This window comes from Siphateles boraxobius, unplaced genomic scaffold (assembly GCF_051911475.1).
Source record: "Siphateles boraxobius isolate OS27281-9 unplaced genomic scaffold, OSU_SipBor_1 30, whole genome shotgun sequence".
Taxonomy (NCBI): Eukaryota; Metazoa; Chordata; class Actinopteri; order Cypriniformes; family Leuciscidae; genus Siphateles; species Siphateles boraxobius.
In genome coordinates, this window is record NW_027508920.1 from 12,309,576 (window position 1) to 12,334,237 (window position 24,662).

Genomic DNA, 24,662 nt, shown 5'->3' on the forward strand with positions numbered 1-24,662 from the left:
GCGTTGCTTAGATATGGGATCCCCTCTATGCGGGGGCGCCCATGAAATAAAGAGCTGGTCGCTCTTCCGGAAAGCACTGGTCCTGCTCATATATGTCTGTAAAGCACGGACAGGACACAGAGCATTTAGCCTCTGATCCTCCGGGGAGGAAAAAGGAGGAGGGTGAAAAGCGGACAGCTCCAACACCTCCGAAGTGAACGCAGGAAAGCATTTCGGCATGAAGGCCGGATTAGGCTTAAGGGAAACCTTATCTCCACTAAGAGAGAATTTAGTGCACGAGGAATGAACCGAGAGTGCATGTAGCTCACTGACACGTTTAGCTGATGCCAAGGCCAAGAGCAAAACTGTCTTAAAAGACAGCAACTTCAGGGAAATACTTCCCAGAGGCTCAAAAGGAAACTGAGACAGAGCCTCCAGCACCAAGGAGAGGTCCCACTCAGGAACAGTTCTCCTGATGACTGGAAAAGAGCGACGGGCACCCTTCATAAATCTGCGGATTAGATGATGCTGCCCGACTGTTGAGCCCTCAAAACCCACATGACAGGCCAAAATCACAGCCAGGTAGACCGTAATTGTGGAAAAAGACCTCCCTTTTTCCATGAGGTCTTGAAGGAAACACAAAATATCAGGTACTGAGCACTGATAAGATGCGAGACCACGCCCATCACACCACCCTTCGAACAATTGCCACTTACAGCCATATAAGGACCGTGTAGAAACGGCCCTGGCATTCTGTATAGTAGCAATAACACATGGCGAAAGCCCCAGTGCGCTTAGGTTCGTCCTCTCACGGGCCAGGCCCAGAGAGCAACCCTGTCCGGGTGTGGGTGATAAATCTCCCAGTTTGCTTGAGACAATAGGTCTGTGCGGGGGGGGCAGGTGCCACGGCTCGGCATGTAACAGAGGGATTATCTCCGCCAGCCACGGTGCTTTGGGCCACCTGGGTGCTATCAGAATGAGAGACAGGCCCTGCTCTCTCACCCTGGCCAGTGTGGGAATTATCAGGCACAGGGGAGGAAAAACATAGAGCATCACTCTGCATCTACCCCATCTACCCCGAGGGGCGCGTCCACGTCCTTTAGTGAGAAGAATATAGGACAATGGTGGTTTTCGCGCAAGGCAAATAGATCTACGGTTGCCTGTCCGAATATCATCCATAACATGTCTACTATTCGGGGGGTGAAGGCCCCAATATTCGGCGACGGCTATGTTATATTATATTATATTAATGAGCACTGATAAGAAGCGAGACCACGCCCATCACACCACCCTTCGAACACCCTTCCCAGTGTGGGAATTATCAGGCACAGGGGAGGAAAAGCATAGAGCAGCACTCTGGGCATCTACCCCGAGGGGCGCGTCCACGTCCTTTAGTGAGAAGAACATAGGAGAATGGTGGTTTTCGCGCAAGACAAATAGATCTACGGTTGCCTGTCCGAATATCATCCATAACAGGTCTACTATCTGCGGGTGAAGGCGCCAATCTCCGTAGATTGGGTTTTCCCTCGACAGAAGATCCGCGCCTCTGTTCAGAATGCCCGGAACATGCGTCGCGCGTAACGACAGAAAAACACGTCTGCTCCACTCCAAAAGCTTGTAAGCTAGAGCGTGAAGTTTCGACGAGCGCACGCCGGCCTGATGGTTGATATAAGCCACTGCCGTGGTATTGTCGCAGCGTACGAGCACATGATGTCCCTGCAGACGAGGCAGAAAATGATTCAGAGCTTTTCAAATGGTCATAAGCTCTAAATAATTTATGTGCGCTGAAAGTAGTCTGCTCGGCCACAGACCGTTCACCGTTCTGCCCTCCTGGGTGGCACCCCAGCCTGTCAGGGAGGCATCTGTCGTCACAACTTTCCGCATCATAACCGTTCCCAGAGGGGTTCCCTGTGCGTAAACGTCTGCGCTCCTCCAGTGGCGCAGGGCTGCAGAGCAGGCGCGCGTCACGGTTACAGAGCGGTAAAGATCGCGTATCGGGCTGAAATGTAGTGACAAAACCCATTTCATTAACGCTCTCATTCTCAGGAGTCCCAGCGGTACAATCTGGATGGATGAAGCCATTAGACCCTGCAGCCTGAGACATGTGCGATATTGAACTCTCGCCCCCTCTCTGAACTGTGACAGACACTCCATTAGAGAGAGAACGCGCTCTTGAGAGAGACGCGCTCGCATGGAGACTGGGTTCAACAACAAGCCCAGGAAAATTACATTCTGACTGGGTATAAAATTGCTCTTGCTCACATTCACTCTGAACCCGAGAGATGTGATGTGAGCGAGCACACGGCAGGTGTCCTGCAACACTTTCTCTTTCGAATCGGCTATAATGAGCCAAATTATTAGAATCAGACCTGACATTCTCATGGGTGCTAAACCCGCCTCTGCACACAGACAGAAGCAACGAGGACTTAGGGCGAGTCCAAACGGCAGAACTGAATTCGTAACATGTGCCTTGTGCCCTGGATCTCGAACACGAGATGATGAAAGAGCACCACCATTATGGTGTGGCTGTCACACTGACCGGCACAGCTAGGGGTGGGCGATATCTCGATATTTAAAACATATCTCGATATTTTTTAAACACGATATGGATTTTGACATATCATATATATCGATATATTGTTTATATTTAATTCTGATTTGGCCACTTTGCTTTTTATTTTCATTTATTTTCGGTAGCCAGCAGTCGTCCGCGAGGGGCTGCTGGCTGTATTTTGGTTTGTTTATTTTATTTTAAATAAAGTATATTTGGATTGTTCGCCGGTTCCCGCCTCCTTCTTCCCTGAACATTGCTACACCTCAGTAACCTCCAGATGTGCCACTAGTAGTGTTCTGCGAGCGCGAGCTCTTGCTTTCTCCCTGCCGTCACTCTCTCTAACTGCGTCTACCTTGTTCAGTGAATGGCTGAGACGAGCAGCAGCACATTCATGTGTTGAGCGCGCGCCAGTTTTTTTGTTTTTCCACGGACTTGTCACTTATCTGCTTCTCCTTTGTTTGATATTTAAAGTTTTGTTTGACCATTTTAGTTTCCTTTCTTTTGCTTATTACTTGTAATACTCACTATCACATTGCTTTCACCCAGTTCCCATACTCTCTCAATTCAGTTAATTTTACACATATAAAAAAATTTAGTCATTCACTATATCATAGCTACTTGTTCTATTGTCTGACAAAAATATTATAGGAAATGAAAACAGCTTTATTGGACATTCGGCGACGGCTATGTTATATTATATTATATTAAAATACAGAATGTGAGCATGAATTTAGAGAGAAAACACATTAGGCAGGCAGAAGCACTTTGTTCCTATATGCACTGCCTACCTTGAGTTGAGTTGTTTCATTTGTGAATGAAAAGAAGGCAATATGTATTATTTCTTCATTTATTTTACAGTTAAATTATTATTTTCGTATGTCGCACAAGTACTTTGTTCCTACATGAACTGCCTACCTCTTTGCACTTCAATAAAAAAAAGACTGTGGTATTTGGCATATTTGTTTTTGCAGTAGTTTTTAGGGTTATTTTTCTTGTAAAGATAGAGATATATATCGTATATCGAGATATAGCAAAATATATCGAGATATATTTTTTGCTCCATATCGCCCAGCCCTAGGCACAGCCCTACTACTGTACAACTTTTGTATGTTTGACATTTTGACGATGAATTCGCTGCAATGTCAAATTATGCTAGAACTGATATGTTGTGTGTGCTTTTTGATTTAATTGCATTATACAAGTACTACCGTACAAGTAGTACGGTAGTTAGAGAGTGTCATAAAATTTATAATAACATTATTGACAAAGATCATTTCTTATCTACACAAACTGTAGTTAATAAATGTACTAATAAATGGTCATTTAAATTAAGGTCATATTAAACGTAAATTAAAATGAACAGACTGAAAATTTATTAAGAGGAAAATTTATTATATTATTATTATATAATATACAATTTTTTATAAAAAAATTGTTGAGCTACATGCACATTTTGAGGTATTAGTAATTAATTATGAACTAATCAACAATGAAAACTGTTTTCTCAACAATTAGCTTATTAACATATGGCTGCCCATATTTACATATCAACATCTATTTAGTATTCAGCAACTTGGTCTGCCCCGATCAACAACTGCAAGTTAATAACAGTTGTGTTAAAGTTACATTAGCAAAAACACTGTGATGACTTCTAAATGTTGGACAGAAAGCAGTCACAGGTCACGACAAAGTTAATTTCAACCTTTATTGTGTAGAAAACTAATATTAAAAGAGGACATCAACAGGGGAAATACAAACAAAACAACAATTTCCAAATGTCTAGAACAGACTCGGTCTATAATAGAAATAGAGATAGACATTTTCTAACCTTGTTAATGGCAAATGCCATGATGATGTCAGATTCTTTATGGATGACTTTGGCTTTGCCTCCAGGGTAACCCATATCAGCCTCCACCTGTAACATAACACACACATATTTAAATCCACACTCACATTAGTCTGTTCTGCTGCTCTTCTAATATTTTCCCAATCACATCCACACACACACACACACACACACAGCAGCAGTAGCGGGAAGTTTGCTGACATGCAGTTGAGACCATGTACACACCTCCACAGAAGGCAAAACATGAATTAATCGCTGTTATTGCTTGATCCTCTAAATAAGGTGTCTGAAGCAGAATCTGTCTGATAAACCACTTTCAGTGCCGTCGGTGGTTAGTGAGGAAGAGCAGTGCTGAGCCAGACGAGTTAGGGAACGTGAGGAAAGAGACGAACGTGTGAGTGTGTGTGTGTGTGTGTGTGAGGTCACAGCAGGTTAACAGAGGACAGAAGCCTAAAGCTTTAAGAGGGTTTCACAGAGACGAGTCCCATTCTGTGTCTCAGTACCTTGTTGGTTTTGCGAGCTCCAGTAATGCCGTTTTGTATGAGGTGGTCCACATGATCATCTAAAGACTACACAATACACACCACAACACACACAAACATTAACAAACACACACGGGGCACAGCACAAAAACACATGCACGAGTGACAGATGGAGAAAAAAACAAACAAATGAAATAATAAAGAGCAAAATGAATCTCATTTGGAGCTTTGTCAGAGAGAGATGGTTTTGAGATAACATGCACATTCCCTCCAGTGTCTGTGTCAGTACTTACCCTCAACATATAATATAGCTACTTTCTAAAGTTCTATATTTTTTTATTATATCACATGATAAACATCTTGATTAAAAAAAAAATCCATCATGGCCTCCTAATCATCCCCATATATACTGATAGACTTCATTGTCTCCTCTCCACCAATAAGCTGGTGTGTGATGGACTATCTGGCCCAATATGGCTGCCGTCTCATCATTCAGGTGGATGCTGCAAATTGGTGGCGGTTGAGGAGATTCCCCCTTCCATATGTAACAAATTATTCTTGCCCCATCCCTTTCATTACCCAACTCTTACATTCCTTCACTCTGGTCCCACTTATTGCATTACATCTAATCTATCCCAGCAAAATTTGTTGTCTAAAGGAGAAGGCACTGTTGTTCTACACATTTTCACTGGAGAAATCCAGTCATTTCAATCGGAATTCAATTGGACCTTTTTGGGCACAAAATTTTGCTAATGTGACCACAACTTCAACCCCTTAAATTGCATCACAATGGCTTCACTCCTTATCTTTACTCCTGCTCTATTCCCACCCTTTTGCTACCTAACTCAAGCCCACCTCACTCCACTCACCATTCTTCACTTGGTTCCCTTTCAGTCGAGAACGTCAGACGTAGTCGACGGTCGACTGAATTGGGAGATCGCTAGAGAGCCTGTCTTCTTCGAGTACTATTGAACGAGCCAATGTAATTGGTGTGCGTGATTCGCATCACACACTCCGCCCCCGCGGCGCGGGTATAAATACGGAAGTGGATGCACGCACTAGTTGCCTTTCGCTTCGGAGCCGATCGTTTGATGTCTCTCAGAGTGCTGTTGTCTACAACGAGCGAGTGTGTCGGTGTTCTTCAGGAAGACTCTCCCAGTGCTGGTGTTCTACAGCGCGAGTGCAGCGGTGATCGCGAGCTTTGAGCTCTCAACTGCTGTTTTAACAGCAACAAATTTCTAAATGTTTGTGTGTGTTGATGGCTGGTTAGAGGGCGGAAAAGTGAGTGCTTCACTGTTTCAGTTCTCTGTTCAGTGTTGCCGCGGTCATTCCCCTGTGTGCTCCGGCACTGGTGACGGTCCTATTTTCTGAAAGAGCAACACGGGTGCGTTTGCGTCTTTTTCAAGATGTCATTCCGCCCGTGCGTTTCTGGGTGCGGTCGTTCCCTGTCTCTCTCTGATGGTCACAACTGTTGTGTCACGTGTTTGGCTTACAGCACGCTGAGACAGCTTTTGTGGACAGCTCATGTTTTCACTGTGGGAACATGCCTGTCGCAGTGTTGAGGGCGAGACTCGCCTTCGTTCGCGGAGAGCGAGTCCCCATTACCATGCCCCACCCTCGGGTGCTGTGTGGGATGGGTGACCGGAGGATAGTGTTGGATGTCCCGCCCGGTAACCATTCCCTGTGGGCTCCTCACTCCTCCCTTCCACTGCAACCACTGGAGCCTCCTGTGTTGTCTGCTGGTCCATCTGTAATGGGTGGGCCAGCGGTTTCACTCGGGGCTCCCCTGGAGGACAGGACGCCGATTGCAGCATCGGAGGGTGAGCTGACTTCTAGAGATGATGACTCGGCTGCATTGTCTCCCTCCGGGAGTTCAATGTTGCCCGAGCCGGATCCAGAATTATCAGCTATGCTGAAACGGGCCGCCGAGGCTGCCGGGCTCGAGTGGAACCTCCACCGTGTCCCGTTCAGTCTCGGTTGGAATCTGGAGTTTGGTATCTTGGGGCGGGCCGCGCTGGTTCTCAGCTCGCCGCCCCAGTGCCTTTCTTTCCCGAAATGCATGGAGAGCTTATCAGGTGGTGAACAGCATCTTTCTCTGCCAGAAACTGCCTGAATAGCTTTTCCCCCTCATTACCCTTGATGGAGGAACGGTGAAGGGTTGCGAGGTGTCCCTCCATTGGAGCGGTCTGTCGACACAGGTGCACCTGTGTCCGGCGGCCGCTGCCTTTTGGGGGGATCCTCGTCTCCCCCCTAAGGCCTGTGAGTTTCGTCCGTTCCGACGGGCAGAGCTTACAAAGCCTGTGGGCAAGCCCCTTCCTCTTGCGTGCCATGGCGTTGCTGCAGGCTAGGGCACCCATGGCATGCACGAGGGTAATCCAGACCGTGCGCTCATAGGTGAGCACCGCACTGCAACCGACCTCACCCTCCGGGGTACGGGTGTCGTAGCGTGCGTGATCGGTCTGGCGATGTCCACCTTGGTGGTCCAGTAGCGCCTTCGTTGGCTCAGCCTGGTTGGTATGGCGGATGCGGACAAGGTTCGGTTCCTGGTCTCCCCAATTTCCCAGGTTGGGCTGGTCGGCGACGCGGTGGAGAACTGCATCAAACAGTTCTCTGCCGCTCAAGCGCAGACGGAGGTCATCCGGCACATCCTGCCCCGGTGGCCAGCTGCTGCCTCCACCCGCCGCCGGTGGTAGCTCCTCCGCCTGCTCGTCGCCGTGGGCGTTCTCCGGCCGCCGCTCCTGCTGGCCCTCCGCAGCAGCCTCCACCCAGGCCTCAGCAGGGAGCCGGCCGCAGTAGAGACGCCCAGCCCGCTCCAGGCGCTGCCAAGCCAGGTGGCAAGCGACAGCGAAAGCATTCCGGAGCGGGCCGCCCAGGAATGGATGAGATGCTCTTGGAGTGGCACGATCACTCCCTCCCCCCGGGTGAGGGCCGGGTGGAGCCTTTGTTTGTGTGTGTGTCTGTTCCGCCGCTGGCTCCCTAAAAAAAAAAAAAAAAAAAAAAAAGCGGAGCAAGCGGTACCCACACTTCAAAGAGAGAGCAATTTCATCTGTTCCTGGGTCCCAAGAGGGCCAGTCTGGCGGGTGTGACCCTGTATAGCCTTACACCCCTCAGCTCCCCCTTGGTCGCCAGCAGGCAGCTTGGTGCGTTCGAGGACCCGGTCATCCGCCTTCTCACGCGCCCCCTGCCGCTTGTGGAGACAGGTAAGTGTTGCACAGCACACTAACACCACTCTCTCTACTTTGCTGCCCCACCTCAGGCTCGGCTACCCCGCTCAAGTCAGTGATAGTCATCACATTAGGTGTTGAGCAGACGTGCTCCTGAAAATTCAGTGATATTCATCACACCGAGTGTTGAGCAGTGCTCCTGACTTGTGCGTGCTTATCTTATCCTGCTGGCGAAGGATTTGATATAGCCGCTCCTCCAGCCGGTACGAAGGCCAGTTGTAAACTCGTTCTTCGTGCTACTAGGGGGTGGGTCGTGACCATCTTGGCCCAAGATTGGTCTGCAGCTTTGACCTGAAAGACAGGTGCTTCAGATCTCTACCTCACGCACCGCAGGCCATCCTGTGTGTTGCGTCTAAGGGTGGAGTATCAGTACAGTGTCCTTCCCCTCGAGTGCTCCAGAGCCCGTTGGGTCTTCAGGTCAACTGGAAGAGAGTAATCTCGCCCACGGGCTGAGTATCTCTTTTCTAGTTTTGGAGAGGTACTCGGTCCAACATGTCTCTCCAATGAGAATGTGTTCAGCTGGTGTTGAAGTGAGAAAGGGTCCCACTGAAAGAACTTTCAGAGGCTCCTGGGGTATATGGTAGTCGCAGCCTTTGGCTCCCTCCATATGTGACCGTTCAGCGCTAGCTTCACGATCGAGTCCCGAGGTGACCGTGGCAGAGCAGCTCACCCTGTGTGACTATAGTTCATCCCGGTCTGCTGCCAAACCCTCTTCAACAGAGGGGCCATGTACAAAGGGCGTGTTTTAACGGGGGCCTGGGCGACCCCCGACTACACGGGCATTCGTGCCTCGAGTTGTTAGACATTGCGACCGTTGCGCAAGCTTCCCCTGCATGTCACAAACTCACCCGTCACCTCCTCCTTGGAGTCAGACGCTTCTGAGGGCGCCTTGTTCCACTCCTCCCGCTTACTCAATCGTGCCGCCATCGAGCCTCACGACAGTTATAGCCAGGGCAAGTGGAGACTCCATCCCCTGGGTCCGGCTGGGTCATGACCATTCCGGGGCCGCTCAGTTGCCCCCCCGGTTTTATTTTTCCGCCAGTGTTTGGGTAAACCGAGCGGACTACCCTTGGACAAACACTGGGACTCAACTGCCCCAGGGGCCCGCAGAAATGCGTTTAACCCCAGTGAGCCTTCTAAAAGTGACTGCGACTCATGGTCGCCTTGCGCCTGCAAGTCAGTGAAATCATCACTCTTCATGTTGAGCAGAATTGCTCCTGAAACTCAGTGAAGTTCATCGCACTCAGGTGTTGAGCAGCAATGCTCCTGTAGCTCAGTGAGTCCATCACAGGTAGCTCAGTGAATTCATCACACGCAGTGCTGAGCAGAAATGCTCCTGGTGCTCAGTGAAGTTCCTCGCACTCAAGTGTTGAGCAGAAATGCTCCTGAAGCTCAGTGAGTTTATCACACTCAGGTGTTGAGCAGTAATGCTCCTGAAGCTCAGTGAACTTGTCACACTCAAGTGCTGAGCAGAAATGCTCCTGTCGTTCAGTGAAATTCTTCGCACTCAAGTGTTGAGCAGAAATGCTCCTGAAACTCAGTGAGTTTATCACACTCAGGTGTTGAGCAGGAATGCTCCTGAAGTTCAGTGAACTTGTCACACTCAAGTGCTGAGCAGAAATGCTCCTGTCGCTCAGTGAGGTTCTTCGTACTCAAGTGTTGAGCAGAAATGCTCCTGAAGCTCGGTGAGTTTATCACACTCAGGTGTTGAGCAGGAATGCTCCTGAAGCTCAGTGAACTTGTCACACCCAAGTGCTGAGCAGAAAATGCTCCTGAAGCCCAGTGATCTTCACATGTTGTGTTGAGCAATGCTCCTGTCTTTTGCGCCCGTCGCTTGCACCTACGTGCCAAGTCAGGAGAGGAACAGGTCTTCATAGTTGCCCCTTATTGGCCCAACTAGACCTGGTTCCCTTCAACAGCCTTCCTGACTTCCCCTGAGAACTCTTTCGGGGACGGGGCACGATGGCACACGCGTTCTTCCCCCGGAGATTCCGGGTGGTCTTACATCTGAACGCGGAGGTTCAGGTGGCTATCACAAGAACATGTGATAGTTACCATCACTTCTGCGAGCACCCCCTAGAATTGGGTAGCGTGCTTACGCCTTTAGAAGTGGAACCTAGTCGTTGAGTGCGTCTTCTCTCCAGAGGAGATCCTGAAAGCTTTCGATCACTTCAGTGCTCTCTTTCCTGCAAAATGGGTTGCAGTAGGCTGTTTTCCTTCACCCTCAAAATGATGTTGCCTCGGTGTTTAAACGACGCTCATCGTGTTGCAGAAGTATGCAGAAGCACGTTCTGATCGTCAGGTTCCTGAGGAGCAAGGTCTTGTAAATCCTTGTGTCCCTCTTTATCCTCTTGGGCCTTGTCCCTGGTGCGACTGCACTGCAGAGACCGCCCCTGAGCCACTGCAGGCAGTGAGTTAAAAATTCTGTTATATCAGTTCTCCTGCTCGCGTGGTCTCTACTAGAGGGTAGGGACTTGCTCGCTTTCGGTCAACGTATTGTGCCTGGAGTCTGGGCCGGCTAACTCTCACAAGCTGAGACCCCGGCTCGGATTGTGCCCAAGGTTCCTACCTCTCCCGTAATAGGAGCAGGTGGTGAGCCTGCAAGCGCTGCCTTGGAGGAGGCAGATCCAGCCCTGGCTTCTCTGTCCGATTGGCTTGGATGTGTACAGAATGCAAGTCATAGACCTCAGACCAGCTCTTCAAATATCTGTTGGAATTCAGCAGAGAGGGAAGGCTGTTTCCATGCAAGGTTGCACTTAGTGCTTGCCTTCATTTCGGCAAAGATCCGAGATGCAACATGTCCACTTAGGTGTTGAGCTCCTCTATGATGAGTGTAAAGTGCTCCGCCTGGGCGTTGACGATATACTTTGCTAAACAGATTCTAGAGTTGGGGGCTGGACGACACCTGGTTGAACCGCTGCTTCCCGTGGGCTCCCTTCTCATGAAGCCAGTTTCACCGTGAGCCCGGTTCAAGTGTCGGCTTGCTGCGCCATTCCCCTCCTATGGACTGGATACGTGCGCCTTTCTACTCCAGTTGAGTTCCCTTAAAATTGAACCCTGTTGAGTTCCTCCACACCCCTCCGACGTCGGACGTGCGGAACGTCTGGTGTTAGGCCTACCACTCGTAAGCAGTGTGGAACCTGTGTTAGGCTGGGTCCATATGTTGCGGTCCCTTCGGTGACCCCATATGTGTATTCTTCCACGATACGGCTCCCTGCGGTGAGCCCGTGTCTTCCCTCGGCAGAGTCTCTCTGCCGTCACTGTCCGGTGTGTCTCCCCCCGTCTTAGGCTGGAGCCACCCCAGTGACATTCCATATGTTAGACTGCCCGGTTTCCGCCCAGTTCATATGTGTATTCTCCACGTTACCTCCCTCGGGTTGGATGTGGCTTCCGCAGCGTCCCTTCCTTCCAACGTACGGGGAACGCTTTCCCAGTGGTCCTGTAGGAACAGCAGTGACTTCCCTGGCCTAAGCCCTGTCCTTCCCCGCCTTAAGTTTGCGGGGGCATCAGGAGGCTTTGGTTTAGGCACTGGAAGGTGGCAGCGTTAGTGGCGTGTTCAATGGGTGATCCCAATTCAGTCGACTACGTCTGACGTTCTCGACTGAAAGGGAACGTCCTGGTTGCGTATGCAACACACCGTTCCCTGAAGGAGGGAACGGAGGACGTAGTCCCCTTGCCACTACCGCTGGACCACCGCTGACCCCGGGTTACTCTCGGCTCCTCAGCGAAAAGCAACTAGTGCGTGCATCCACTTCCGTATTTATACCCGCGCCGCGGGGGCGGAGTGTGTGATGCGAATCACGCACGCCAATTACATTGGCTCGTTCAATAGTACTCGAAGAAGACAGGCTCTCTAGCGATCTCCCAATTCAGTCGACTACGTCCTCCGTTCCCTCCTTCAGGGATACGCAACCAGGACGTTCTACCCCTCTTAAAGGGATAGTTCACCCAAAAATGAAAATTAGCCCATGATTTACTCACCCTGAAGCCATCCTAGGTGTATATGACTTTCTTCTTTCAGACAAATAAAATCGGAGTTATATAAAATGAAATATAAAAAAAAATGTACTGGCTCAAGCTTCACAATGGGAGTGAATGGCTGTAAGTCTTTGGAAGTCCATCAAAGCGCATCTATTGATGATTAATGATCTATTGAGCTAGATATTTTAGTCGGTAAAGTTTTAAATAGATATTTTTCTTACATAAACGCATCGCTTCACTTCAGAAGACCTTTATTAACTCCCGGAGAGGCGTTTCAAGGACTTTAATCATGAATAGATGTGCTTTGATGGACTTCCAAAGACATACAGCCATCCACTGCCATTATGAAGCTTGGAAGAGCCAGGACATTTTTTATTATAACTCCAATTGTATTCCCTAGGATGGCTTCAGGGTGAGTAAATCATGGGCTAATTTTCATTTTTGGGTGAACTATCCTTTTAAGGGGCTTTCGCACCAGGTAGTTCTAGGAACTTAGTTTTAGGAACTAACCACCAGGGTGGTTCCCCGAGAACTAATGGTTCCCTTAGGAACATTTTCCTGGTTGCATTCGCACCGCCAGTAGGATCTCTGAAGTGACGTAAGCATGGAGAACGCCAGCCAAAGTCTGAGCAAACAATCAGTGCTCGCATTCTCCATGTTCATTAGTTTACGATTTGTCTAACAGTCCTGTGTAAAATGATATTAGATAGAACTGCTATACATAGAAAGTAGACAGTATATGAAAAGGTATTAGCGTTTGCCGAGTGGTTGATGTCCAGTGTTGCTAGCTGAGCAGAAATACATGCTTTACAATGCTTCGCTTGTTCCCTCAAAGTTACGTTGGATTTTCTCCTCAGTGTAAAGGTTAATAAGGCCCATCTATCACTGTTTTCCATGTTCTTAGAGTTGGTTTCTGGAGTAAATATATAGGCTATAATCCGTGTGTTTACACTGCTTTTTTTTTTTTTTTAATGGCGGATGCTGGTGTTTCGATTGCATTTGGCCAATCCGTGAACACTAACGCCACTGGTAGTTCCTATAGTGCTGGACCTACTCTGAAGTAGGAGCTAAATTAGTTCCTCCAAAAGGAATTCCTAGAACTAAAATCTTTCCTAGTTCCTGTGGTGCGAACACACCAAAATACGGGTAGTTCCACCAATAGTTCTAGGAACTATGAAAGAGATCCTCTGTTGCTAAAGCCCCTTTAGTGTTTTGGTATATCTCACTCTATGACTGGCCCTGCCACTTTTAAAATCCACCCCTTTTATTCATCAGTGAGTGGTCGCACCCCTGTGTTCTGTAGTTACCTCACACTGCTTCCTTTTCTTAGTGAAGATGTATCGAATCAAAGTCTCCTGAAGCACCTCCTGTTTGACCAGGAAATGCCACAGACGGCGAGCAGGGAAGGAGAGATGGTGCTTTGACCTGAAGAGAAAAAAACATTTGTTCACACATTTACAAGATTATTTAAACTTTCTCTAATTCTCTGGTGTAATTGAGACATTTGGCCCAAGTACTCACTTGAACGGTGTGTTTTCTGGCTCTAGCATGGCTTTGTGTCGGAGTATAGCTGGCCCGCCGCCTGCACTCAGGTCCGTCGGGTAGGTGTTGATGTAGTTCGGTGGAGGGCCGTCAAATTTGTTAATCTTATTCAGAAGAATCTGTTCCCAGTTTTCCAGTGTCTTCAGCACAGCATTGGCCAGCGGAGATGTCACTGGCAACTCTAAGACAACACAAGGGAGGCGCAGGAAATAGAAGTTAATGATTTCATTTACTTTCTGCCAGTTTGCATGTTAGTAAGAGTATGTTTCTACTACTCCAGTACCTGTAAAGTCCAGTCCTGTCAGGGGCAGGAATGTCTTGACATTGTTAAGGGCAAGTTTGACCATCACTAAGCGGATCAGAGACCAACTGCAAAAACACAAACACGCAATCATCCTTCGGCCAACAAACTGATAGGATATACACACCATGAGCAGTGTCTTTAGCAGTGCTAATTTTCATGAATGATTACAATTAATTTAGTCATTAAAACATATTGCCATATTTCATTAATTTCTTTATCCACTGTTTATCCGTGTGTTTTGCTATTTCATTTCAGTATGCAAAATGCATCACAGTGTTTAATTTGGTTTTACTTCTCCCTGTTACAACCCTGCTTAACTCTCATTTTGATGTGTTATAATCTCACCTGTAGGAGTTTGGATCGGAGTGTTCTGTCATCTGTGTGTCAGAGAGGAAGGCGTCATCATCATCCTCATCGTCACTAGCACCGCTCTCATCTGAATCGTACAGCGCCCCGCTGTCAGAGAGAGGAAGGAAAGGCTGGAGGAAACACACATAGAAAGCAATGAGACACTCTGACACATGCTTTCTAGATTCATAAACTGAATAAATACTAAAAAAAGAGATTTGCATCAGTGTAAAGAATTAGTTAGTAAAATAGTTGTCGCCGTCTTACTTTGGCCACAAAGTAATCCCACATGCTGAGCTCAGGTGGGATGAACTTCTCCTTATAGGTGGGCCGCTCTACAGGGACGGGTGGAGGTGTGGCTGGAGTCTCTTTGACGGGACGTCCAGGAACAAGCATGCGCATGTTAAACCTGCGTCGTTGTCGGTCCACGTCCTCAGCAGGAGGGGTCGGTGGAGGGACTGCTGAAGGAAAGAGAAAAACAGAGAGTGAGAGGCCCATTCACTACCTATATAGCAGAAAAAGGAGAAAGAGGTATGTTTGGAATGGCATACAACCTACTACTTCAGAAAGAAAGTAGTATGCAGTATAACCTACTATATGCCCAAATGTGCAATACAACAGTACACAGAGAACAGAATACTGAATCTCACAATGCATAAAAAGGAATAGTTCACTTCAAAATGAAAATTCTGTCATAATTTCCTCTACCTCAAGTTGTTTCAAACCTGTATGTATTTCTTTCTTCTGCTTAACACAAAAGAAGATATATTTTATAGAATGTCGGTTACCAAACATTTGATGTACCTCATTGACTTCTATAATAGGAAATAAAAATACTATGGTCAATGGGGTACATCAACTGTTTGGTTACCACCATCCTTCAAACTATCTTCTTTTGTGTTCAGCAGAAGAAGAAAAAAAATCATACAGGTTTGAAACAACTTGAGGTAGAGTAAATGATGACAGAATTGTTTTTATTTTGAAGTGAACTATTCCTTTAATGCAATGCACTCAAATTGACCTTCTAGGGAATCAGAAGCAATATCTACAGCAATTTTAACTGCAATCTCTTTCTTGATAAAATTTGATATAAAAAAAGCCAAATAATATATTTTCATTCCCAAGATGATCATTCGCAACCACTTGATGACTTGAAAAATGTATCATACTACTGCTTAACATGTTTAGTGCAGCATACTGCATATTCTTTTTTATATACATTTTTATGTAGTTAGCAGTATAGTACTACATTCCGAACACAGCCAGAGAGGTAAAATAAAAAAAAATTTAAAAGGGAAAAAGTCATGGTTATAGGCTAATGCACTCAATTTGAAATTGAAACTTGACAGAGAAGACAGAGAAACTGAAGAATCCTATCTGAACACACACTGATTCTAAAGTGAGAGCAGATGGTCACGATTAAACATCTACTGAACAGAGGTGGTTCATTACAGACTGCTCACACACATACAGACGCACACTATCAAGAAAACAAACCTTCCCTGTTATCCCGTTTCACTTCATCAGGTACAACTAAATATAACAAACACAATAACATATTTGATACTTTCAAATCTTACTTTTTTTATGGAATACTGCCGTATTTATTATAAATGAATAATCCACGGACATCCTTTTTTTGAATTCTTGTGCCCTCGTAATCTAAATAACTTTCACTCACTCTTGCAATGAAATCTCTTCTTCTCTTCATGTTTACAGGCACAAGGGCAGGACAACCTGTCACTCACATGAGATCACAGCAATGGCAAATCGCAATGATCCAACAATCCAATCAATCCCCAATGGACAAAATCAAGTCCCGACCTACAATTTTTCTTGTTCGAGAAGCTGTTTCACATACGTCAAAATAGGGAAGAAAAGACTATGGTAGCTTCCAGCTTTACATGCCGACTTAAAGTACACTGTATGTTAAGTACACATAACACAGAAATGGCTGTGAAAGAAAACTGTTCAGTTGGTCAAAAACTGCTTGTGAGTCACTGAGCTTATAAATCTTTATGATTTGTGGAATACACTATATTGCCAAAAGTATTGGGACACCCCTCCAAATAATTTAATTCAGGTGTTCCAATCACTTCCATGGACACAGTTGTATAAAATCAAGCACCTGTGCATGCAGACTGCTTCTACAAGCATTTGTGAAAGAATGGGTCGCTCTCAGGAGCTCAGTAAATTCAAGCGTGTTACCGGTATAGGTTGCCAACTGTGCAATAAGTCCAATCGTGAAATTTCCTCACTACTAAACATTCCACGGTCAACTGTAAGTTGTAATACCAACTGTAATACCACTGTAAGTGGTATTATAACAAAGTGGAAGCAATTGGGAAAAACAGAAACTCAGCCACAAAGTGGTAGGCCAAGTAAAATCACAGAGCGGGGTCAGCGCATGCTGAGACTTTCTGCAGAGTCAATAGCTACAGACCTCCAAACTTAATGTGGCCTTCATATTAGCTCAAGAACAGTGCATTGAGAGCTTCATGGAATGGGTTTCCACGGCCGAGCAGCCATTGGACTCTAGAGCAGTGGAGACCTGATCTCTGGAGTGAAGAATCACGCTTCTCTGTCTGGCAATCCGATGGACGAGTCTGGGTTTGGTGGTTGCTAGGAAACGGTACTTGCCTGACTGCATTGCGCCAAGTGTAAAGTTTGGTGGAGGTGGGATTATGGTGTGGGGTTGTTTTTCAGGGGTTGGGCATGACCCCTTAGTTCCAGTGAAAGGAACTTTTAATGCTTCAGCATACCAAGACATTTTGGACAATATCATGCTCCCAACTTTGTGGGAACAGTTTGTGCACCAGTGCACAAAGCAAGGTCCATAAAGACACGGATGAATGAGTTTGGTGTGGAGGAACTTGACTGGCCTGCACAGAGTCCTGACCTCAACCCGAAAGAACAACTTTGGGATGAATTAGAGCGGAGACTGCGAGCCAGGCCTTCTCGTTCAACATCAGTGCCTGACCTCACAAATGAGCTTCTAGAAGAATGGTCAAATATTCCCATAAAAACACTCCTAAACCTTGTGGAAAGCCTTCCCAGAAGAGTTGAAGCTGTTATAGCTGCAAAGGGTGGGCCAACTGCATATTAAACACTATGGATTAAGAATGGGATGTCATTAAAGTGCATGTGCATGTAAAGGCAGACGTTCTAAAACTTTCAGCAATATAGTGTATGTTGATGTTCAAAAATCTATTTGGTGGAACCGAACACATGATGACAATAATTCGATTTTTTAAAGTGAAAAACTGAAAAAGAACCAGTTAAGTCCCTAAAAGTGATTAAGATTGTAGTGTTTCAGATTACTTTGCATAATCATTGATGAGGTGGGGGATGTAACAAACCAAACACAGAAACAAACATAACTAAAAGCTTTCATTTTCAAACAGAGTTTTGAAATGCTGATTACAGAATACATGAAGTCTCGTATCTCATCTCTTCAGGTGTCTGGTTTATAAAGACCCTCTCAATCTCGGTATTTATGTGTCTTCTTTTGAGCTGGAAGGCATTTTATTAGCATTTAAAGCACATTTTGATTCTGATAGTGTGGAATGTTTATCTCAAATGTAAAGGAGGACACATCTGAAGAGAAGAATCGCCTTATAACATCATCCTTCAGAAGTCGTGTTCAAAGAGAAATTCCTGCAGTAAGAGTCTGTGAGTGTGAGTGGGGGTTTATTTTGGAACAAAGAGCTGATATGAAAAAAACAGACAGATTAAATTTACTGTTGATGATCAAAGGATCTGCTCTTTGAGCACTGCCAGAGAACACCTTGACAAAATGCCAAGAGCCGACAAGTATGAAAACAAAACCCTTAAATCACTGTTTTTTTTGTTTTGTTTTTTACTTTGTTTTATGAATGTTAATTTGTTTTATTTATTGTGACACCTAAGGCACTTTCAAGTTTAGAAATGTTAGATTTAGGAAATAAAGACAAGTAAATGGACCATTTTAATCACTTTTATACATTTTCCGTGAAGTTTATTTAAAAGTTAGGCATTAAAATGTTAATTCTAATTTAGACATTCCTTCTTCTTACTTTCTGGCCATTAGAATTAAATAGCCGTTATTAGAGTAGCCTTAAAAGTTCTATGTGTAAATGACATCAATTATGATTGGCTAACCTCTTTGCATGTGAAATGACAACGCTCTTACCAAGTTGCTGAATAGCCATTCTATGTTAATGTGAACGATCCTATGTAAATGAGCTCATGGTTGTGATGGCGTGAACCATGACGATTACTGAACAAACCATTTTTGCAGCTTAATTTCAGTACAGTCTGGAATGACTGGGGGAAAGCTTACAGTTACAACAGCAATAAAATGTATACCAGTGTTGTTATTGTTAATTAATTTTTTTATATAAAAAATATTTTTTATATAAAAAATTCTAGTTCTTAAACTAAAATGAAAACTGGAAATATATAAAAATAAAGGTCAAGGACAAAAAAGGCATAATGAGTCATGCAGGCATGGGTAGGAATATCAGACCAACTGCAACAATGAGAAATTAAAGACACTTTTTTGATTGGGCAAAACGACTTTAATTGCTTATCACTTTCAGCCAACGGGTGAGTTGTTACCAAATTTATGTTGTGTGGTCAGTGCAAGGTGACAATGACACAAAGTTTGGTGTCAATATGTGAAAGCATTGCAAGGTTACAGCCTCAGAACCAGCTTGACATTGTGCCATCAATTTCGCTAATTCAAGAACAGTTTGGTCAGTTAATAATAATATACATTTTTGTAGACATGGTTTCACAATGATCTGAGCTGATTTTTGTAAAATTCCGACCAACGGTCTAGGAGGAATCTGAAAAATAGGTTTTTAAGAAAATTAAAAATGGCGGACAGACATTTTGACCGACTATGGCATAAATGGTATCATTGTTCTCAGTATGACTCAAGGAATCTATAAAGTCCAGTTTCATTAAAGGTGCTGTATGTAACTTTTTCACTCTACTAAAGCATAAAAATACCATATGTTTGCAGATATTTAGCCTTGCTACGATAGACGGTGCAACACCGGTTACATCATTTGCACATCGCGGTGATTTTTATAAAATCATTTAGTTTAGGTAGAGAACAGACACTACAATTAAAAAAAAACGTAACGTGTCTGCTTAATAAATCGTGCGCCGAAAGTGTCGCAGCACAGATCAGCAGCAGGAGTCAGATTTCATTTATCACGAGAGCGAGGAACTGACGAATAAGGAGGAGGAATATCTGGTGTCAAAGTGAAATGTATAAGCGCCTATTTAAGCGAATTTGTCATTGTACTGAATTGTTGTTGTGTTTTTCATTAAGAATAATAGGCTAATGAACTCACCATTCAAGCAATTTGCCCCTGAATCGGCGCTAATTTGAAAGAAAAACTAAAATGCGCACGGCATTCATAGCGGTGTGTGTCCACGGGTGTGGAGCGAGCATAGCGAGCGTTTTCAGTTCATTCCTATACATAGGAATTAATTGAAAACGCTCGCTCTGCTCCGCACTATTATGAAAACCCTTGCGGAGGTGCGGATTTTTATTTCGCTTTCAAATAAGCGGTTTAAAAGCCCTTGCTCATTACCGGTGTTGTCACATGACGTTTAACCGGTGGGAAAATATCCTCACCTTCATATACCTACAGATATTTAGGAAACTGAGTTCACTTTCTCATTTCTCTGAAAACCACTCCTACAGCCCGTTGTTTTACTTTGAAGTGTGTGTTCCGTGTTGGAATGTCTGTTTTTGTTTTGGTCTGTGTAATCTCGCCCACTACCAGTTCACCCAATAGTATTTTGACACCCTGGGATGCCAGTTGGCAGGAAACACAGCGTGGGGGGGTTTGGGGGAAACAACAATCTCCGATATTTTGAATTTGGATTGCAGTACCTAATTTGACCACTAGCTGTCATTCTGACAAACTGCACCTTTAAAATAGACACAATTTTTGTAAATGTAATTTTTGAATTGTAATTTTTGAACACAAGGTGACACTTATTCAAAACGTTTTGAGTACCTTCAGGGCATGGTGCCGATGACATATGAGTTTCATAACGATACACTAATGCGTTCATAAATACAACATTTTACAACAAAATTCTAAATGGCTGACAAGATCAGAGCAAATTCTGTGAAACTGAAATGACTGTGCAATTCAGTCAAGAACAGTGCAGATCTATTTTATGCTCAAACAGCAACATTACAGACTAACTAAAGTTGAAAAAGTAAAAAAGCATAATAGGACCCCTTAAAAGTAAATATCAAAGACGTCCAAAACTCAAACTTATCACAGTCGGTTGTTTCGCATTGTATGACGTGAAAGACTAGTTGCACAGTCCGGTTCACACAGCAGGGGTTTGTAGGGAATGCTTTTGTGAGTATGAGTTACAGGTATGAGTTCAGTGACAGAATGCGGTTGTCACTCCTGTAAATAACTAAACTGTGCATGAATGCAGCCATAAGGAGAAGACTCAAATACAATACTCACAACCATATACTATTGTTGTCTGAACATGGTATCTGTAAAACAATTTTTTCAGTGCATTACTATTAGGAGGAGCACAGAAAATCCTGTTTTCCATGCGTAATCAATTTGGTTCCTCTATTAAGGTCTCATCAGTTCAGACTGGGAAAGAACAGAAAAAAAAACTCTTTGAATGTTGACCTCAGATAGCTGGTGTCCACCTGAGCCCGAGGCACTCACCATATCCCTACACACACACACACACACACACACACACACACACACACACACACACACACACACACACACACACACACACACACACACACACACACACACACACACACACACACACACACACACACACACACACACACACACACACACACACACACACACACACACACACACACACACACACACACACACACACACGTCCACATCTAGACTGGATTTTAAAACAGGCTAAAAGGCTAAACAGTGAGACAGGTTGAGGGAGACAGTGTGTGTACCTGATTTATTCTCAGACTGGAGCTCTGCCTGACTGTTTGACTCCACATTGGCTGTGATGGTCACACAAACACGAGATGATGAGATGAAAATGACACAAAAAAAGCAAAATTTGCACACAAACACAAAAAGGGTGGATGAAAAACACACACATAACAAACTAAATATAATAAATTAACAAATACTAAAATATAATATGTGAGAAAGAACAAACATCACCGCAATCACACAAAGCACCTCTCCACACACTAACAGGCTGACACACAAGTCCTGCCATCTAGAATATATCCGTAACATTTTAAAATAAGCTCCCATCAGTTAATGCATTAACAGGTTGGTTCACCCTAAAATGCAAATAAAGTCATCATTTACCCGGTCTGGGGTTTTTCTAATGCAGTATTTCCGTCTTTCTTTTTCCAAGCACAAATGGAGAGTTAAAAACAAATAAAAAAAATCCCACTTGCGCTTGTCCATATAAATGGCAGCAACCAGCATCAAGTTTAAAAAAAAAACATGCAAAGGTATTACAGAATGGTCCCATTCCACATGTGTTGTATATTCCAAGTGTTCTGGGGGTGAATGATAGGGTTTGATGAAAAACAAACTTAAATTGAATGTATTATTTAACAAAAAATCGGCTGTTGGTCTTCTGTGCATGACTGCACGTTCTTGTAATGAGACTATTAGACCTGCAGTTCTTACTTACCCAGAAAAAGCACAAAAGTTGTGAGAAATCAAGACGAATAAAAACGGGACATGAAATACAATCCATGTACTACTATCTTCTCTGAGGTGAATACATCTGTTGTGTTGTAGCCGGGGGCGGAGTGGCAATCTGGAGAGTCGGGATTTTTTTCCCGTTTTTTCCCGGTGGGCCGGTAGTGTTTCGAGGCCGCGAGGGCCGGTCTCATAATAGTTATACATTGCAAGTTCTTAGCAACACCATCCGCTGCCCGTTTGTCAAACTGTGCAGCATCTCTGCTCAACCCGTAAATAAAACCATCAATCCGCAAATTAAGTTTGAGTTCTTAAATGGTCTAGTGGTAGATCTTTTGCCAAGCGTGTCAGAGGTTACGGGTTCTAATCCGCACTCGTAGTTTTTTTTCTCTCATCAAGACTGAATATGTTCAACAGTGGTTACAGTCAATATCAAGCAGGGACACGTTTGTGTGTATTTTATTTTGTGATTTCACCGGATTTAATAGAGTCTAAGCAATGGCGATAGATTGAAGCGCGCGTCCGAGTGAAGACTGCGCGAGCCACAAGAGAACAACTGTATCCATGCAACCGATCTCCGTGGCAACGAGCGCTCATCTTGATTTCTAAAACAAAATATTTTAGCGCTAGATCTCTTATTTAATTGCGAACTAAATGAATGCTCTGCTGGTTAACTGGAGATGTTTAATTTATTTGTATAAATGTTTCAAAAAGTGGTGGGGGACAATATCGATCTTGAGAAAAAGTGGTGGGATCTAAACAAATCAATCTAACCATAGATGTGACGTGGTGGATTTCTTAATCTATTTAAAATAATTTTGAAAGGGTTCTTTTTTTTTACCAAAAAATACTGCCCTCCCCACGGCCGGTGGTCTACGAAATTTCCAGGTAGATTTTTTGGTCCCACTCCGCCCCTGGTTGTAGCAAAAAGTAATCGTGTTCACAATTGTCATTCTGATGGTCATCTGACAACCGTTGTTCGAGTGAAGAAAGAACAGATACTTTTGTGATTTCTAGGCATTGTATTTTACGCACATTTTAATTGATTTTGATTTGCAAGTTAGGCGTGAATTGTGGCGCTAATAGAGTCTCATGAAAGTGCACAGAAGACCAACAGCCAAGGTCAGGATTTTCGTTAAAAAAATACATAAAATTTTCCACCAAACACTTAGAATATAGGACGTGTCACATGATACCATTCTGTGATAATTTTGAAAAATAATCTTTTTTCCCCCTCCCATTATATGGACAACCATGAGTGGACCTTTAAAAAAACAAAAAAACAATTCTACTTTTGTGGACCGAAAAAGAAAGAAGGGCATATAGGGTGAGCAAATGATGATTTTTATTTTACAGTGAACTATTCCTTTAACTTACATTAAATAACAATGGGCAATATATTTGCTACTGTATTTAGTAATCTTTGTTAACATTGGTTAATAAAAATACAACTGTTAATTGTTAAGTCATGTTAGTTCAGGTCCATTAAAAATATTAACAGACACAACCTTTGATTTTAATAATGTATTAGTAAATTTTAAAATTAACATGAGCTAAGATAAATAAATGCTTTAGAACTAGTTTTCATCGTTAGTTCATGTTAACTAATGTAGTTAACTAATGTTTAAAAATTTAAACTTGTTGTAAAATGTTACCAATCAATTATTCACTGGATTTTCATGTGCCGATTTATAAAAACTGGAACGGCATCATTCACATCTCATTTCCTGTTCGTGTGTGGAAGAAGTTCCTCTGAGCTCTTACTCACAGCTCTCTGGCTGTGCTGTTTCCACGGTGAAGCTACCATGGTTACCAGCCTCAGTCTGAGGCAGTGCTTGGTTGACAGTCAGGGTAGGGGTATTAGAATCTGTGACCTTTACAACCTTTGACCCCTCGGACCCTGCTGCCTTGAGAGCAGCTGACAAGGGAGGAAATCTTATTATCAACTGGAGGAACCAGAGATAATTTAAAAAATACATGGAACCAAGAATAGTAAATGTCTGAACATTAATTTTAAACTCTACCATAAAAACAATACATACAGCTTTTGTCAGAAGTAAAGTACCTATTGTGGACTTTCCTTACAGATGTGACGGGACATCACATCACCAAACACCTCTGGCAGGGGCAGAAAACTCACCTTGAGTGATTTCGGGTGGCCGCTTGGGTTTGACAATGAGTTTGGCTCCGCCCCCAAACACGGCAGCCCACATGCGGTTGTTGAGGGGGTGAGCGGCCAGCCGGAAGAGCTCGTTTCCAGAGTGTGTGCCGAGACCATGAATCAGCAGACTGAGATACACGGCCACCACAGCCTCACATAACATGACATTGAGATGCACGTGATCATCACCCTGAGCACACGCCAACAGACTGATCAGAGACGACACACCTGGGAAAGAGAAAACATACACATTGAGTGTCTATTATATATAACCTGCATCTATCTGTCAAACCATCTGTACAAGCTATTTATTTTCCAAATGTCTATTCATCCATTCAATCTCTCATCCATCCGTACTCCCACTCTAACGCATTCTCATCCTTTGGCGTCATATGTGACGCCATATGACAAAACGGCGAAATACTACGCACATGGCACCCTTTATCGTCAATATAACACGCACTGCGATGGGTAGGTTTAGGTGTGGGGTAGGGTCTGCGTCTCATATTCACGCTAAAGGATGCCAGTCAACTTTATGACGCCTTGG

General features: G+C 44.4%; 1 protein-coding gene across 12 annotated transcripts in view; it reads right to left on the bottom strand.

Moving 5' to 3' along the window:
- The window catches only part of dmxl2 (Dmx-like 2), an 89,431-nt gene that overhangs the window by 9,630 nt on the left and 55,139 nt on the right, over nt 1-24,662 (bottom strand). For 2 of the 12 annotated variants that reach the window (XM_077248201.1, XM_077248200.1), the window contains exons 29-37: nt 24,095-24,343; nt 21,240-21,290; nt 14,528-14,721; nt 14,258-14,391; nt 13,892-13,977; nt 13,588-13,789; nt 13,374-13,491; nt 4,883-4,948; nt 4,362-4,448 (exon numbers count right to left, since the gene is read on the bottom strand). In XM_077248201.1, coding sequence (XP_077104316.1) covers nt 4,362-4,448; nt 4,883-4,948; nt 13,374-13,491; nt 13,588-13,789; nt 13,892-13,977; nt 14,258-14,391; nt 14,528-14,721; nt 21,240-21,290; nt 24,095-24,343 — 1,187 coding nt within the window. Of the gene's footprint in view, nt 1-4,361; nt 4,449-4,882; nt 4,949-13,021; nt 13,492-13,587; nt 13,790-13,891; nt 13,978-14,257; nt 14,392-14,527; nt 14,722-21,239; nt 21,291-24,094; nt 24,344-24,662 lie in introns of those variants that run through there. The other 10 variants (XM_077248205.1, XM_077248203.1, XM_077248204.1 and 7 more) reach the window with 6 other exon arrangements.